This window comes from Mesoplodon mirus (genome assembly GCF_964341445.2).
Source record: "Mesoplodon mirus genome assembly, chromosome: 8".
Taxonomy (NCBI): domain Eukaryota; kingdom Metazoa; phylum Chordata; class Mammalia; order Artiodactyla; family Ziphiidae; genus Mesoplodon; species Mesoplodon mirus.
In genome coordinates this window covers 92149520-92167578 of record NC_138984.1, presented here as the reverse complement: position 1 = coordinate 92167578, position 18059 = coordinate 92149520, and the positions used below count along the sequence as shown (strand labels likewise).

At 37.9% G+C, this 18059-nt stretch overlaps 1 protein-coding gene across 1 annotated transcript; it reads right to left on the bottom strand.

Moving 5' to 3' along the window:
* Positions 1-1764: 1764 nt before the first annotated feature.
* RBM45 (RNA binding motif protein 45) lies at positions 1765-17837 on the bottom strand. The gene is made up of 9 exons (XM_082631550.1): positions 17419-17837; positions 13118-13240; positions 10913-11039; positions 8640-8762; positions 7656-7835; positions 4137-4266; positions 3877-3961; positions 3516-3679; positions 1765-1965 (listed from the first exon to the last, which is right to left on the bottom strand). Exons 1-9 carry the CDS (start codon positions 17716-17718, stop codon positions 1773-1775), a joined length of 1425 nt encoding a protein of 474 aa, XP_082487676.1. The 5' UTR covers positions 17719-17837; the 3' UTR covers positions 1765-1772.
* Between the last annotated feature and the right edge of the window lie 222 nt (positions 17838-18059).

Here is an 18059-nt window from a genome sequence, read left to right as displayed (position 1 = left end):
CCAACTCAGATCTTCTGATTTTAAGTCTAATGTTCTCTATACTATATAAATAATTATTTTTAAAAAGGCTCAATCACAGGAGCAATTTATATATTTTCCCCATACTAAGAAGTTAGTATTATTGTCCTTTTTTAAGGACAAAGATTCTTTGAATAAGAGTAAGAATTGTTATCTATATTTTGAAAGACTCACAGACATGAATAATCAGTTTTGTATGCTATTTTAGAAGATAGCTTGTGCAAAGAGAATTCAGTCCTTAACGTTTTATTTGCAAACACAAAAAACTGCTTTGTTATAAGAAAGACTTGCTAATTCTTTTTCACTGGCAAAGTTAATATTTCTGAATTGTATGAAGTAACGGGAGTGGATTTTGTAATTAAATAAAACATTTGAAAACATTTCTAAATTGAGATTATTCATAATGGGCCCAAAAGGCACTTCCTATTGACAACTGCCTTCTGTAAGGAGGAACTAATCACTTAACTTGCTCTATCAGAGGAAAGGTCATCAGCAGTTAGAATTCAGACAATTCATTCTGATACTTCCTAGTTCTCATAATTGGTCAGAAAGAAAAACTGGTGAAAAGAAAATTGCTTTCAAGCAAGTAACTTCAAACTGACTCTAAAGTACTTGCCAACTGCTACTATTTGACCAGCAGTGGACTTGGGAAGCTGGTGTGTGTGTGGGAATGGGGAAGCTCTCAGCTTCCCCTGAAACTCAGGATTCATTTCCAGAATGAAAAAGTGAAAGAATCGAACATTTCTAACTTTCAATAATGTTTCCCCAAACCGTGGAGATGGGAGCTGTCCTAGAAATAGAAATTTACGTTTGATTTCTTAAAACTAAAAGAAAAAGGAATTCATAAGGCTGTATGTAGCATTATTTATAACTGACAAGAGTTTCTGGTAAATTGTCAAGGTTATTTTTGAAAATACACATATGCACATGAGAGTATTTTCTGAACGTGCAGTTTTAATGTACAAACTCACAAATATGAGTCCAGAAAAACACCACCGTTTAGGTTCAAAAGGTTCAAAAAGATGCATTACAATTGACCCTTGAACAATGTGGGGGTTGGGGGTGGCTACCCTCCACACAGCTGAAAACCTGAGGATCACTTATCATGGGCCCTCCATACACACAGATGCTCCTTACCCATGGTTCTGCATCCACAGATTCAATCAACCTCGGACCCAACCAACCTCAGATCATGTGGTACTGTAGTATTTACTACTGAAAAACATCCACATGTCCACAGTGGACCCATGCAGCTCAAACTTGCGCTGTTCAAGGGTCAACTGTATTTGGTATTGCTTTTTAGGCATTTCACTAGTGAATGTCAAGACATTCTTTATAAAGACTGTCATAAATTACCTCAATTCATAACTCAAGACATTAGCTGTTCAAGTTAAAAATCTTTAGAAGTATCCTAATTTTAAAGTTTATGTAACCATATAGTAAAGTCCAATTCTTAATAGCAAAGACATTCACACACACACAGACACACACACAAATACTATTTAATTTTCTAAACTGAAATCTGATTTTATTTTATAGGGACAGACATTCTCCCAGTAAACATCAAAAACATTTTTTAAGTTTAAAAAGTTCAAGTTTAAAAAATATACTGTAAAATTATCAGCAAACTTTTAAGCCACAGTGCTTTTAACAACTTGTAAATCCTTAAAAAGAAACTCTATACATATTCCTTTCATTACACTATTTAGCTAATGTGTTTTAGAATTTAGAGTAAAAAGAGCATACCTCAAGAATCAGTAAGTTCTTTGTCGTTTGTTAGATTCTTCTCTTGGGGAGTCTGCCAGCATAACTTTAAGTCTGACTCCATTCAGGATCTTTCCATGTAAAGTAGTAATGGCATCATTAGCACTTACTCTATCTGCATACTTGGCATACCCCACATTTTTTCCGGACACAAGGTAAACTTCGATCAGGTTACCAAAACGACTGAAACAAAGTAAAAAAAAGATCAACTGAAATTGATTAGTACAGATGCTCAGGTCTAAAAGTTGGGGTCCATTCTGGACTCCTTTTTTTCACTCCTTTCCCCGCATCCAATCTCTAATAATGTCAACCTTCCTTCTTAAACATTTCCTCTATCAGTCAATTTCTCCTCATTATCACTCAGATCTCTTTCCTCATTCTGACCATCATTATCTTTTTCTTAGTTTACTTTAATACCTGCTTAACTAGTTTACCTGCCCCCTGGGTTTATCCTTCTCCAATCTATTCTCTATCCTGTCTTCTGAGTGATCTTTCTAAAACACAAATATGATCATTTCCTCCCTAGAAGTCCCTTCAGCTGCTCTTCGTGCCTCCAGGGTAAGGACAAGCTCCCTAACATAGCTTCTGGGCCTTTCCTGACTTGGGTCCTTGTCCTCTGCAGCTTCATCTTCCCTCAGTCTCTCAAATCCCATATTCCAACAACCTCCTTCCACGTTCTCTCCAGCAGGTATAACCACCCACACGCCTAGCTTTCTTCCCTGGTTAAATTATTTTTATCCTCCAGGCCTCCACCATACCTTGCTTATTTCAAGAAGTCTTCTCTGAGCTTCTAAGGTGGGTGCCCCTCCTATGTATTTCACAGCCTGAATACTCCTTTTCACCACACAACATCTCTAGGTTGTAATTTCCTACTCACTTATCTGTCTCCTACATGTGATTCGTTCTAAGAGGACAAGAACTATTACATCTTGTTTACGTAATATAATGTTTGTTTACACAATGTCTCTGGCACTTATTAGCACAGTGACTGCCTGGTACAGAGGAGAGGTTCAAAAAATAAACAAAATAAATTGGTTAAATAAAAATCAAAATACTTGAACCACATCACTGATATTTTGTGAAGTTCTTTAACAAGCTTTCTATCTATCTTTTAAATAAATTCGCTAACATTGTAAGGTAAATAGGAAAAAGACCAAAAAGAAAAAGTTAAGGTTAAAGAAGTTACATTAAAAACGAACAAGAGTCTTCCCCCTTTCTACACTTATCTTATATACGTACGTACACACACACACACACACACACACACACACACACTCTTCCCTACAATCAAGTAATTGTTTACTCAATGTAGTTATATAATCCTTAAGGGTCCAATAGAGTGCTGACAAAATAGCAGATGCTTAATAAACACTGTTCAGTTGAGTTCTAGAGGACAGGTCTATACAGATGTACCTTCTATTAAGAAACAAATGATTTGTTCATTCTATGTATGCAACTTTTCAAAACAATACTCCATGTTTTATGTCTTCAAAACAAAATAAAAGGAAATTCTGTGTGGAGACTTATGACATGTAAATAACAAAGAAGAGAAGCAAATAATTATATATTTTAAAAGGTGATATAAATAAGAACTTTTTTAAACCACAGAACGAATCATCTGTACCTGAAAGGTACCGGACACAGGAAGCTTCAAGAGTGCAAGACTGCTTAAATGACTGGTTTAAATAAATTATATTATTTAAAAATGTAACTCTGTGGAATTGAAATCTTACCAGAATATATCCTCTAGTACATCTAAGGGTAAAGGATGTGGATTAAACACGATAAAAAGTCTTTCTTTCACAGGAGTTTCAGGAGGGGCTTTTTTTTTGCATGACGGAAGTACAACATCTGTCTGGATTTGAGGCAGCTGTGATCCAGAACTTCCTCCAAATTGCTGTTGAAGAATTAGGTTCAAAACAAAAAAAAAGAAAAACTGCACTTTAGGGATTTTTAAGTCAAGAGCTAAAGAGATGTGTATCATGGCACCTATGTGGTCTTTTACTATATCTCTGAAATTTTTCTTACACAGGTAATAAACAAAGGCCACATTTATTTTATACTACTGTGAAGGTTAAATTCTTACCTACTTACCAGAAATTGCTGCTGACTTGGGTTATTCCACACCACTGATGCAAGCTGTGCAGCTACCATCTGCGTTGCCATTTTTCTAAGGAGACTGGAGATAAGAACTGGTAATTTACAGAAAACTAGAAATATTTAGTCTCTAAACAGTAACTTCTTTTGTGTGACTTCCTCACCTGAGAGGTCAATTGTTTTCTATTTTTATTCTCCAAGTCAGATCATGTATACCCAAAGCTTGGCTTTAGGCTAGCTCCTGGAATGGTACTTACTCTGTTGCATTACTCCCATCATCAATAAAGGAAACACCTATCCGATTCCCAGGAGGATACTGAAATCCATGTAACTTGTATTTTGCATAAATAGCAGATGCTACATTAAAATACTGAACCACTCCGTGACCTAAAACAAAGCAGAGAATATACGGGAATTAGAAAAAAAGCAGATTCAGTATCTAAAGTTTGTGTTGCCATAAGAATGAAACAATAGAGAAAAACACTAATATCACACAACTAGTAAATATATAAACAAATGTGTCAGAAAACAAAGTTCTGTTATACATGTGTTCAACAGCTGTGTTCCTATAAAGCAAAGTATAAACCAGATGTTGGTAAAAATATGAACATGAGGGCTTCCCGGGTGGCGCAGTGGTTGAGAGTCTGCCTGCCGATGCAGGGGACACGGGTTCGTGCCCCGGTCCAGGAAGATCCCACATGCCACGGAGTGGCTGGGCCCATGAGCCATGGCCGCTGGGCCTGCGTGTCCGGAGCCTGTGCTCCGCAACGGGAGAGGCCACAATAGTGAGAGGCCTGCATACCGCAAAAAAAAAAAAAAAAAAAAAAAACAAGAAAAAAGAAAAAAATATGAACATGATATTTAAAAAAAAAATGGTATCATTAGCTTAAGTTCTGTCCAATGAATTTAATTTTAAGATCTTGGCTTTTCTTATATGACAGAGATACACCTAAAAGCCAACCAGTTTTTCTTAAAATTTTCATTCTTTGAAATATACTTTGAAATTCTAAAATTTTCCCTATCATAGTGAGTAAGAAGTGAAATGAGAAGTGATATATGAAAAGAATATATAGTCATCTTGGCTAGCTGAAGTGGTAGACAGGGAAAAAGTGATATATGTAGTAAAACCAAAAAGCAGGGGAACAGAGGGTTTTGGATCAAAAGTCACATATTTCACATTCCTTTGAAGAGCTTTTAGCTAAGGGGATAGATTTCAATTCAGGAAGGTGATGCTACAGGGGGGGGAAATTTTATACAGGAGCCCTTACAGGGCAAGCCCAGGAGCTTATAACACAACCAAAAGGTTTTCACAATACATTTATACTATAACTCACTTTGGGAAAAACAATGTTTTAATTTAATGTTCCTCTCTAAATCTAAGCATCTCAACATTTTAATGAAATTGAAACTCAGAAGCAAATGAACATATAAAACTAATTCAAGGGCTTCCCTGGTGGCGCAGTGGTTAAGAATCCGCCTGCCAACGCAGGGGACAAGGGTTCGAGCCCTGCTCTGGGAAGATCCCACATGCCGCGGAGCAACTAAGCCCGTGCGCCACAACTAGTGAGCTCACGTGCCACAACTACTGAAGCCCACGCACCTAGAGCCTGTGCTCCGCAACAAGAGAAGCCACCGCAATGAGAAGCCCCCACTCGCCACAACTAGAGAAAGCCTGCGCACAGCAACAAAAGACCAAACTCAGCCAAAAATAAATAAATAAATTAATTAATTAAAAAGAAAAAAGTTTCTACCCAGCTCATTAAAATAAATAAATAAATAAATAAATAAATAAATAAATAAATAAAACTAATTCAAATAGGATTCTAACTATATAATATCTCTATTAATAAAAAGGTGTTCCAATGATACACATATTTATCAGACACATCCAACCAGAGGAACAATAGAGAAGGTAAAGGAACAAATACATTACAAAGTACCAGATAAAAAGGAAAGAAAATACAAAACAAATAGAATTACATATGAATATAATAACAGATATGCCAAAACCCACAAAATGTGCGCCTCAGAGTCACAACAAAGAATGACAGCAGGGACTTCCCTAGTGGCCCAGTGGGTAAGGCTCTGAGCTCCCAATGCAGGGGGCCCAGGTTCGATCCCTGGTCTGGGAACCAGATCCTGCATGCATGGTGCAGCTAAGAGTCTGCATGCCACAACTAAGAAGTCCACAAGCTGCAACTAAAAAAGACCCCGCATGTCGCAATTAAAAAAGATCCCACATGCTGCAACAAAGATCCTGCATGCCACAACTAAGACCCAGAGCAGCCAAAATAAAAATAAATAAATAGTAAAAAAAAAAAAAAAAAAGAATGATAGCATAAGACTGGGTTAAAGTTGGAGATTGTACAAAGTAGGTCAATGACTTTTTAGTAGGTCCTGCTAAAAGACCAGTGCTGGGTAGAGTAATATTGATTATGTGGGAGTGTCTGTATGAAGGGTGTGGACACTCTAGGCCAGTCAGCCTATATAATCTGACTCATCTATTTCCCCTCAACATCCATAAAAAGACACCCTAAAATGACTAAATCAAGTATATCTATAGTACTGGAAGAGATGCCAAGTATGATTTCTCTATACCACCCCTCACCTCCAATTCTTTAAAAACCAACAAACTGAGTGCCTATTATGGGCCAGGACTTGCAGTAGATATTTTATATATATATTATTTCTAATTCTTATCTATCCCTGGCATAGAAGGTACTAATAATCCCATTTTACAGATGAGGAAAGAGAGACTAGATAGAATAAGCAATTTGCTAAGGCCTTACAACTATGTGTAATTGTTGGGATTTGCACCAGAGTTGGCTGCAAAATGGAACGCCAACCTTTTCCCATTACGCCACTAGGGCATTTTAAAAAAGCCTTAAAAAAATCAAAAGGCTTACAAGAATACAAAGATGGATTAACCTAACACTAGATAATAGGTTTAATCAATGAACCAGTTACCAAGTTCAAATGGCTGACATTAGAGTTTTGCTTCTATTAAGAGTGGGGGGAAGCAGAGAGAGAAGTAGGGCAATTAAAATGAAGGGAAGGAGTTCCATTTTGAGGTATAAAGTTTAAGAAAAAGAGACTTAGGGAAGAGGAGAAAACTTTAAGGGTTTTATCACTTTGCCTAGCATTAATGAGAAGTACAGAAAGAGATCCTATTCTAAGGTATTTTTGTTGTACAACTGGAAACAGAGAATGCTTTATTTTATGGGCGTTAAAACAGTTTTAAAAAAATAAATGACTCTGTAAAGTAGATATATTCCCAGGGATTTGTTTATTGAGTTATCACTATATTTGAAAGTTTAAGGTAGAGAAAAAAGAAACAAAAAACTGTCATACAAACAGTATCTGACATAAAAAGTGCCATTGGAACAAATGAACTTATTTACAAAACAGAAGTAGAGTCACAGATGTAGAAAACAAACTTATGGTTACCAGGGGGAAAAGGTGGGGGGAGGGCTAAATTGGGAGATTGGGATTGACATATATACACTACTATCTATAAAAAAGATAACTGATAAGGACCTACTATATAGCACAGGGAACTGTACTCAATACTCTGTAACGCCGTATATGGGAAAAGAATCTAGAAAAGAGTGGATATATGTATATATATAACTGATTCATTTTACTGTACAGCAGAGAGTAACACAACATTGTAAATCAACTATACTCCAATAAAAATTAAAAAGAAAAAGTGCCACTGGAGAAAAGCCAGTTTAACAAAACACAGTATATTTAAAAATAATAGACATTATTTTTACCATAATTAGAATACGGATCTCGTTGAACTTCACAGTATTCCAACCCTGGTACTATATCAAAAATGCTGAAAAGCTGCTCTTCAGTGAAAGGAACTCTTGATACAACTGACAGGCGTTTGGAGATGGCTTCCTGGCCTCTGTTGTCATTCTTGTCAAAACTTGAAAATTCAGATTGTTGTTCTCCAACGATATAAAACAAAAAGCAAATCTTTAAATTTCTATACATTCAGAGATTCATTTAACATTTTAGATACTAGAAAATAAAATGAAGTGTCATTAAGTCCTCTGCATTGAACAAAGACACTGTCTTCTGTAATATGCTCTTGGTCATCAGCACTATCAGGAGAGACAAGGACAAGAAAACAGACAACTCTCCCCATTTCCCTGCCTTGATACAGAACTATAAGCAGAAACGTGTAGTCCAGTTTCACAGGAACACGTTTATGATGCAAAACTGCAAAATATGGCAACTGTTTCACCTAAAGGGAAGTTTATGCCGAATAACATTTACAGGTCTTACTTACATCACTCATTTTCCCCCTTTTCTAACTTCTACTTTTGTCATTCCTCTCCTTTCTCTAGCCCTAATTTTAAAGCAGCAGTAATTTAGGGATAAAATTTTAGGATTCATACTGAGGGGATAACTGTATATGTCTTTCATATTTCTTGGTCAGCTGCATACAAGCAGCAGCTCACCCACCCCAAAATGGCAGTGTAACACTGCCACTGACAGTGACATAGTGTAATACTTAGATAATGCATAACTAACCACAAAAAACTATAATTGGAAATAAGTTAAACAAAATAAGCATTAAATAATGACATAGGTGTCATGACCAACTTCTTGAAAGAAAAAAAAACCCTATAAATTCTTTTATTCACTATGTGAACTTCAGACTGCTGATAAAAGAATATTTAAAAAAACCCCTCCAAATCAGATTGCATACACTACTTATGCCATTAAAGTAAAGATAGCCCACTTACCAAATGGAAACATATTCACTCTAGGTTCATGTCCCAAAGTCTCCTGCCTCATATTACTATAATAATCTTGTTCTGAGGATTCAGATGCTTTATTTTTAGGTTCAGCCAAGATTGCCCTAAAACCTGAAAAAGAGAATCCATAAATTTCAAACTTTATAGCAAATTTAACACACCTACAAATATACTTGATTGCTAGTGCTTGACTTAGTTTTATAATTGTATAAAACAAAATCTACACAAATAACCATCTCCACCAGACCTACTTCTTTGCTCTTTGAAAGATGGCAAGGAGTAAATGAGAAACAGCAAGAATCCCAAATTATGGGTCAATGTAGACATGAAAGATCAGCAATTCTATTCTATCCTTTCTAGTCTCCCTCTACGACAGATGACATCATCATTCATTCTCTCAGGCTTTCCAACATCAAAATCCAATAGTGCTTCTTCACACCCAACTGTCATCAAGATTCTTCCTTTGAAATATACTTAGAAGACGTTGTCTTTCACTTCAACTTCCCTGCCTCTGTTTTAAAATTAGATTCTCGTCAATTAATTACAACCCTTCAACTGATCGCTTTGCCTCTGGATCAAGAGTTTTAACTAGGAGTCCAACGATGAGCTTCAAAAGGTGGGAAGGTTCATGAACCCTCTGAAACTTTAAACATAATGCTTATTCGTATGTGCATATGGGCATATTTCAAGGGAGAAGGTTCACAGCTTTCATCATACTATTCAGTGGTTCCAAAAAGGATAAAATGAGCCTCTTTGAATTCTTCCTCTGGAAATCCACTCTTGATACTGTGGTTAGATCAACTGTGCTGAAACAGTTTTTGTTATTTTTCTCCTTTTAAAACAATCTACAAGGGATTTTCTAATGTGGACTAAGGTTGAACTCTTCAGCACCTCCCGTGTACGGTTCCAATGTACCTAGATTACTTTGTCCCTGTTTCTCAACAGGAATACCAAGCTTTACTCAGATTGTTGCCTTCATGCTATTAGCAAAGACATTTATTTCTAGCTCTGTGTCTGTACTAACATTGCTCTCATCTTCTGTCCTGCCTACTCTACACCAGTTGCAAATCCTACCTCCAGATGTATTCCCATGCTCATCTGGTGCACTTGTTTTTCACCATTGATAGGCTATATCACATACTTCTGAACATTTTCTCATTTGGCAAATTTTTATTGAGTCTACTATAAATGGCAGTATCTTTGCTAGAGATCTCAATAAATCTTAACTGAGTACTACTCAACTGAATACACTACTACATTGAGTACTACTAAGTACTAGGTACTTGGGGTGACAGCAACAGATAAATAAGACACAGAGCTTTAAAAAAATCTATTATTCCTTAACTATTTTTGGCCCATTAGATCTCGGCTACCCAATATAGCTGTCAATTCCTTAAACGCCAGTGTTGCTATATATTCCATTTGTATCCCTCTACTTATATTGATGAGTATACCATAGGTACTCAGTTAATGTTGGTTGATTGAGAAATTTAGAAGGATCTGAGAGAAAATTTTGGTGTATACCTTAGGGTTATCTAAGAGTTCTACTGATTAACAATAATTATTTTCAGTATGTATCTATTTTTATAATATCCTGAAACCCACTAATTGAATTATTCTACATCTCATTTCTAAGGGTCAATATAACCAGAAGTATGACAACAAAGAATATTTTCCTTGGCCTCTTTAGAATTCTTATTCTTCAGAATGTACACCAGCAACAGCAGAAGATCCGAATAATGTCACTCTACCTTGAAATTTACCCGATGTGTATTTACTTCACAATGCTAGCAAACCTTAAAAATCCTAGCCTTATTATTTATATGTTTATTAGTATACCTAATTCTATTTAGGGTTTAGGTCAAATATAAACAAATATTACAGAATACTTGAATTTCTTTAAAATATAAAGAATGAATATTAAAAAAAATCCAACCTGAAAGGGTTGGTCAATTTTTTTAATACTTAAAATTCTAAATAATTTAATAAACCCCAAACCTGTAGAAATAATAACCAAAGTAGGACAACAGCATTTTCACTGAGTTAATGCAGTTGCTCATAATTTTCAAGATAGTGCCTCAATGAAAGTCTAATCACAGCCCCCAAATTATTTTCATCCTAGGACTATATATATTTAAACTCCCATTGCTGAGATTAAATTAGCAGGTATGGCTATTAGCACAAACCAGTATTAGATTATAATTAGAATAATTCGATTTTTTTCAAATGTCTATTACAATGATAAATGAACACATCCTTACTTCGATCACAGTTTTCTATTGCTTGGGCAGCCTGTGATGGTTTTAAGTATCGAACATAGCCCAAGCCTTTACTTTCTCCAGTTACTTTATTCTTAATAATGCTGCAATACTCGATATCTCCATACACCTATGAGAGTTAAAAGAAATGATCTTAGAGGAGTCAAAATTAATAACTGAACAGATTTCAGAACTAACTTAAAATTTACTTGTTCTTCTTGCTTGCAAAAAAAGAAATCAGAATTTATAGCTACTTTTAATAATGGAATAAAATGTCACAAACTAATGAGGCACTAGAAAAATAACCATAATGATGATAAAACCAAATAACATAACCAAAATAATGATACTTTTTATTTACTGAGCATTTGCTTTACGTATATCACTTTATTGTTATAACAGCCCTTCAAGGATATATATATTATACTGCTTATTTCACAGACAAGGAAGCTGGGCCTTACAGAAATCAAATAACTTGCCAAAGTCATGGAGGGAGAGCAAATATTTGTACATGGTCTGGAAAGCTCCAAAGTCTTGCTCAGTGTTGGTTAAGAGCAGAGGCTCTGGAATTGAACCTTCTTTATTCTAATCTTGGTTCAGCCACTTATTAACTGGGCAGTTGCCTATCTCCTTAGCTGTTAAATGGGGCTAATAGCTGTACCTACCTCATAGGGTTGTTTTAAGGGTTAAAAGAGCAAGTACACCTAAAGTGCGTATAGAGGGTCTGGGACATAGTCAGCACTCAGTAAATATTAGCTATAATTATTTATCTGCCTTCTAACAGGAACATAAATGATTGTGTATACTTTTGAAGGAGTTCCTCTTGAAGTACATTTTTAAAATACATTGGTTCACGCAGGAAGTTAATACTCCATATGAGAAATATGTGGTAAATGTTTACTTTTAATGTTGGAAGAAATACGGGATATAAATTCTTACTGTTTATTATTAATTTTATAAAATTTTCATGTAACCGGTAGTAACTTAACTACTATATATGTATTTAAAAATGCCACATTTGTTCACTCAGAGAAAGATAAAAGTTTATTAAGTATATAAGGTAAAAACTTTATTCTTACTATTGGAGGAAGTGTGGAATATATATATATATTTGGTATTTGTTATTTTTGAAGTATTTTATTCAATCCTCAGTTGGGGTAGGATAGAGGAAGTTTGAAAATTACTTTTTTTTTTTTTTTGCGGTACGCGGGCCTCTCATTGCTGTGGCCTCTCCCGTTGCGGAGCACAGGCTCTGGACACACAAGCTCAGTGGCCATGGCTCACGGGCCCAGCCGCTCCGCGGCATGTGGGATCCTCCCGGACCGGGGCACGAACCCGTGTCCCCTGCATCAGCAGGCGGACTCTCAACCACTGCGCCACCAGGGAAGCCCTGAAAATTACTTTTTACTACTTGTTTTCTTTCTTGCTTGTTGTCCACATGATTCAGTACTGGGAAGATTAGTAGAAAAAGAATAAAAAATTACAACTCAAGACAATTTAAAAATTGCTTTTTAATAGTGTTTGTGAAAGTGTATCACTGCTCATAAAAGTCAATGGCTAAAAAGAAATTTTAAATTGTCTCCAAATTTCATTGACTACAACCTAGCTATAGTTCAGAGTTGTAGGTAGTTTTTTTTTTTTTTCTTTAAATATAATTCCTTCAGAGGTCTAGTTTTAAAACAAAAACTATAGAGGATAAGTCTTTCTGTGAATAAGTTCATCAACATGCCACAGACTTGTAACAAATGCGAGGTAATACAGTTCACACACTCAGGCTTGCCTGCCCCACCTCTCCATGAGAGGCAATAGAGAGGAGTGCTAAGAGGGTGCTTTGAAAATTTCAAGACCAAGAGCAGGCTCTGGATTCAGACACCCTGGGCACAAATCTTGGCTCCACCACCTTCTAGGTATGAGAGCTTACTTAAAACTCTGAGCTTTATACTTCATTTTCCTGAATCTGTATTTTCATTAAATGGGGGGAAAAACACCATCATCAGTATTTTCCAGGTTTTATATATTTTTAAAAAGTTAACGTATTTTAGTTTTAATATTTAATAACTAGGTTGAAATACATGACTTCAAAAGTTATTTAATTCTCCACCACCAATCTAATGATCTAACTCAAACAAAACAAGATTTAGTAATTGTACAACCAATGTAAGATTGTAAGTTATCAATAACGCTAGCTGATTAGAAAATGTTAAGTACCTTAAATTTTTCCCGTAGATCTTCTTCTGTGTAGGACTTTGGTATCATAACAAATATTCTTGTAAGTTCTTCATCTTCAACATCTCGGTGACTTCCAGATGATCTGGACTGAGCAATGAAAACCTAAGAAACAAACAAAACCCAAAGAATAATGCGGAAGTATCAGTCAACTGTTTCCCGACTCCTTAAGAATACTTACTTCATTATTACTATGGGATTCATGTTAGGTTAAATGCAATGTAATAGCGTCTTATCAAAAAACATTTTGTTAGAGCAATCTTTATTGCAATGACTTTTTATGAGATAACACTGATCTTTGCACTTTTTTTTCCCGAATTTTTTTCCTTTGTATTTTTTTTTACCAAGAGCAATAGTCAGTGCACTGAAAGAGAACGTGTACTCTGCGCTTGTTGGGTAGTGTTCAATAAATGTCAATTATATAGTTGATTAACAGTGTTATTAAAATGGCATATCCTTACTGATTTTGTCTACTTTTTCTATCAGAGACTAAGAGGAGTGTAAAAATCTGATTATGAATTTCTCTCTCCTTTTAGTTCTATTAATAATGCTTCATGTATTTTGAAGCCCTATTATTGGTTACATAAACATCTGGAATTGTTATGTACTTTTTGATTGATATTTTTATTTTTATGAAATTATTCTGTTTATACTCTTCCTGTTGAAGAGCATTTTGTCTGATATCACACCAGCTTCTTCTATCCTTATACTTTCAACCACTTTGTATCTTTATAATTAAAAGTGCATCTCTTGTAAACAGCATTTAGTTTGGCCTTTAAAAAAAAATCCTGACAATCCCTGCTTTTTAATAGGAGTGTTTAGCCAATTTATGTTTAATTTAATATTGATACAGTTGGGTTTAAGTCTAGATGGTCATATTTTTAATTGTTTGCTTTCTAATATTAATCCTTAAAAAAAGGTAACATGACCATATTCTGGATCATCTCAGTTACCACCTGAATGACTTACGTGAGCAAGAAAATGCACAGAATGGACTGAGGCTCTATTTTTCTATTAGTAATTTAGTTTTATTGAAATATTATCTGTGACATTAGATTATTACCTGGAATTTAATTTGCTTTGTGGTATTGCTTTTTTTTTTTTTTTTTTTTTTTTTTTTTTTTTTTTTTTCTTTTTGCGGTATGCGGGCCTCTCACTGTTGTGGCCTCCCCCATTGCGGAGCACAGGCTCCGGACGCGCAGGCCCAGCGGCCATGGCTCACGGGCCCAGCCGCTCCGCGGCATATGGGATCCTCCCAGACCGGGGCACGAACCCGTATCCCCTGCATCGGCAGGCGGACTCCCAACCACTGCGCCACCAGGGAGGCCCTGTGGTATTGCTTTTATTTAATTCATAAAATTGCTTTGGTTTTATATTATTCCAGAGGAATGTAAAATCTTTAACTATGATTGTGGATTTGTTTCTAGAGCTACAAGCATAAGAATTTTAATGGCTACTCTTATTTTTTATAACTTGTAGAAATGTAATAAAAATAATGTAAATCACCAGACAGGGCCCTTGAGTATTTTTTTCCTTTCTTCTTCTTCTTTGTCTTTAAAGGGGGGCTCTATACCATTCACTATGAGAAAACCTGAACCTATGGAATTCCAGACGAGAAGGGAGCAACTAAAAGGACAAAGAATTTATAGAGCCACGGGATTTTAGAAATATTGAAAAAGAGGGTCATTATGTTTGCTTGGAAAACAGCTGTCACAGAGGTGTAGAACCTTGCTTACAAGATACAGCTGGAGATACACCCCTAGATAGCATCTACTTCCAGTTATTCCTTTGATAAACTTATACCACATGCCAAGCACTGTATAAGGTATTAGTAGTAGAGTATTAAGTAACACAGAAATGGCCCACTAGAAAGTTAGTCCAGTGCATGTATCAGTAATGGATGGTCAATAGTGAAATACAAATAGGGAACCTTTAAGCACGGGAAGACACTAGGAGGAAAAAAGAGTTTCAAGTAAGATTTGTGATTGGAGGTGCCATCAGATCACAAATTTCTAAATTTTAGAAGAGTGAAGCATTTCAAATTTCTGATAAAGATGACAATATCTAAGTAGAAAACATGTATAATAATCAACTACCTACTGGATGATTTCTCCTGAGACTTTATGTTCACAGACTATGGGCTCTAAATTCTTGCAAAGCTAAGAACTAAGATTTTTCTCTTGTTTTCTAGGTTTACCCTTTTCCTCAAGATAATGTAGCTGATCCCTCACAGAATGAGTCTCATTTGGACAATCTTTTCTGGCTATAGGCCTGGTATTAAAATTTTCTTATTTGTCTTGTAGGGCCCTTGGAACTTTGCAAAAGTAAAGTACATGAGAAACACTTAAGATGAATTAATTTAACTGAAAATACTGAAAAACAAAACAAAACAAAAACCCCTCTACATGCCAGCAGAAGACAGCCCAAGTTGAAGCTGCTGAAGAATGAATTTAGACTGTCTAGCTAAGGTACTAGTGCAACAACCCTCTGGCTGGAACTGAGTGGACAAAAATGTGAAAAACAAAATTTAAGCTTTAATTATCTTTGGGAATCATTTAATTTCTCTGTGGTGAAAAGGGGGGGATACATTTTAGTGCTGGAACTTTTACTTCTCTTGTAGGAATTTAATGAAGGCAAGGGCGGGTCTATAGGTTTCAAATTTGGGGCATTTTGGGGGAGTTTCCAAGAAGATCTCTGTGGTTATACTATATTCAAAGTAAAAAAATCCTCCCTGCTAAGATCATAATTGGAAGGAGATGAAAATTATCAACCTAGTACAGGAGGCAACAAACTTCAGCTTCCTGTTTTCCTACAGCCCATGATCTAAGAATTGCTTTTACATTTTTAGAGGGTTGTTAAAAAACAAAAAGAATGTGTGACAGACTGTGTATGACTCACATAGCTTAAAATATTTACTGACCCTTTATAGACAAAGTTTGCCACCCCCTGACCTAGTATATACTGTGGCCTTACACTTAATTTCATTGATGATCTGTCCTGACTCAGAGGGTCTGGGAGGTGGGAGGAGAGGGAATGTCTATTGTCTAATGTGTTGTTGGGGTATTCCTAGGCTCCTCTCCTTTTTGCAAGGAAGGCCTACAGAGACTGCTACTTTGGACAAAGAAGATGCACTGAGGGCTCACCTTGTACCGGCTCTGTGTTAAAAGGATAGATTAAGTCAAATAACCCTCAAAATCACCCTTCCTGCCCTGTGTCAGTATATTAATTTTACAGACAAGTTAAGTGTGGAAACTTAATATAAATACCACCAGAGTTAATTAAGAGTATTCAAAGAGGCATTTCATATTAATACAATTACACTGCCATCACAATGATTTGGCTCTTTTTAAGGCAGTTTACCTTGGTCTGCTTTCAGAGAAAAGTGACAGTGACAAAACCTTGATATCAATACCTTCACAAGGAGGGTTTATTTAAAATAATTTGTAAAGATTACAAAAGTGCGATGAATATGCAATAGTAGCAGTTTTAATCGCCTGCATTTAAAAATTATATACATGCAGGGCTTCCCTGGTGGTGCAGTGGTTGAGAATCCGCCTGCCAATGCAGGGCACACGGGTTCGAGCCCTGGTCTGGGAAGATCCCACATGCCACGGAGCACCTAGGCCCGTGCGCCACAACTACTGAGCCTGCGCGTCTGGAGCCTGTGCTCCGCAACAAGAGAGGCCGCGACAGTGAGAGGCCCGCGCACCGCGATGAAGAGCCGGCCCCGCTCGCCGCACCTAGAGAAAGCCCTCGCACAGAAACGAAGACCCAACACAGCAAAAATAAATAAATAAATAAATATATATATATATATATATAAAATTATATACATGCATACTTTGGTACTGGGAAAATGGCTAACAAGGGAGGGCCACAGTCACATGTACTTTTATCAAGTCTTTAAGCACCTTACCTACCTGAGGAAAAGCAAAGTTACTTGTTTTTATACACGGTAAACCGCGAGGTCTGAGGAGTCCTCAAAGTAGGTCAGGGTCGGAGCTGGGCTGTGGATTAGCGACGGCGGGGGCGCGGGGCGGTCCGGCCACCGCAGCTCTGCAGCCGGAGTAGCCGCAGACGCCTGGTCCGACCCGGGAGCGGACGTTCTCTCTGCATCCCCCATTCCTTCGCACCCCAGTGCAGCCCTGCCGGCAGGGCGTCCTCCCCTCCCCTCCCCCACCCCGGAACGCCAGGTGCTGCCCAGTCCGCCCCCGCGAGCGGATGTACTACCCCTACCGCAGCCTGACACCGCCCCCGGGGGCACCCCGACCCGGCCCCCGCACCTTGATGGGCTTGGTGTCGCTGGGGCTGAGGCACTGGCCGTGCATCTCCTCCATGGCCCTGCAGGCCTGCGAGCTGCGGGCAAACTTGACGAATGCGATGCCCTTAGACTCTTTGGTGTGCTTGTCCCGCACCACCCAGATGTCTTGGATCTCCCCGAAGGGCGAGAAGCGCTCCCTCAGCACCGACTCGGGCGTGTACTTGCTGATCACCAAGAAGATGCGGCTGTTGGGCGGCTCGTCCAGGCTGTCCACGCCCGGGCGGAAGCCTCCGCCGCTCGCACAGCTCCCAGCTTCGTCCATGGTGCTCCACCCCGGCGCGGGAGCCAGGCCCGCACCCCTTTACTCCTCCTCGCTCTCGCCGTGCCCGCCACTGCCGCAGCTGCCCACCCAGTCGCTGCCAGCCTCGCGTCCGCTTCCGGAAGACGGAAGGGTTTGGGGCCCGGCGCAGGCCGGCCACGCAGGATGCCGGCTTTGGGGTCGGGGAGCTGCAGCGCCCCCTAGCGGCCCGGGGGAGCCTGACGCAGTCCACGGCTCTAATCCCGCGGAGCCAAGGCCCACGCACCAGGTGTGTGATCCTGGTTCCCTGTTGCTAGATGTGTCTGGTGCGCGGGCTTTCCCATCGCTGGCTCTGCCCCACTCCC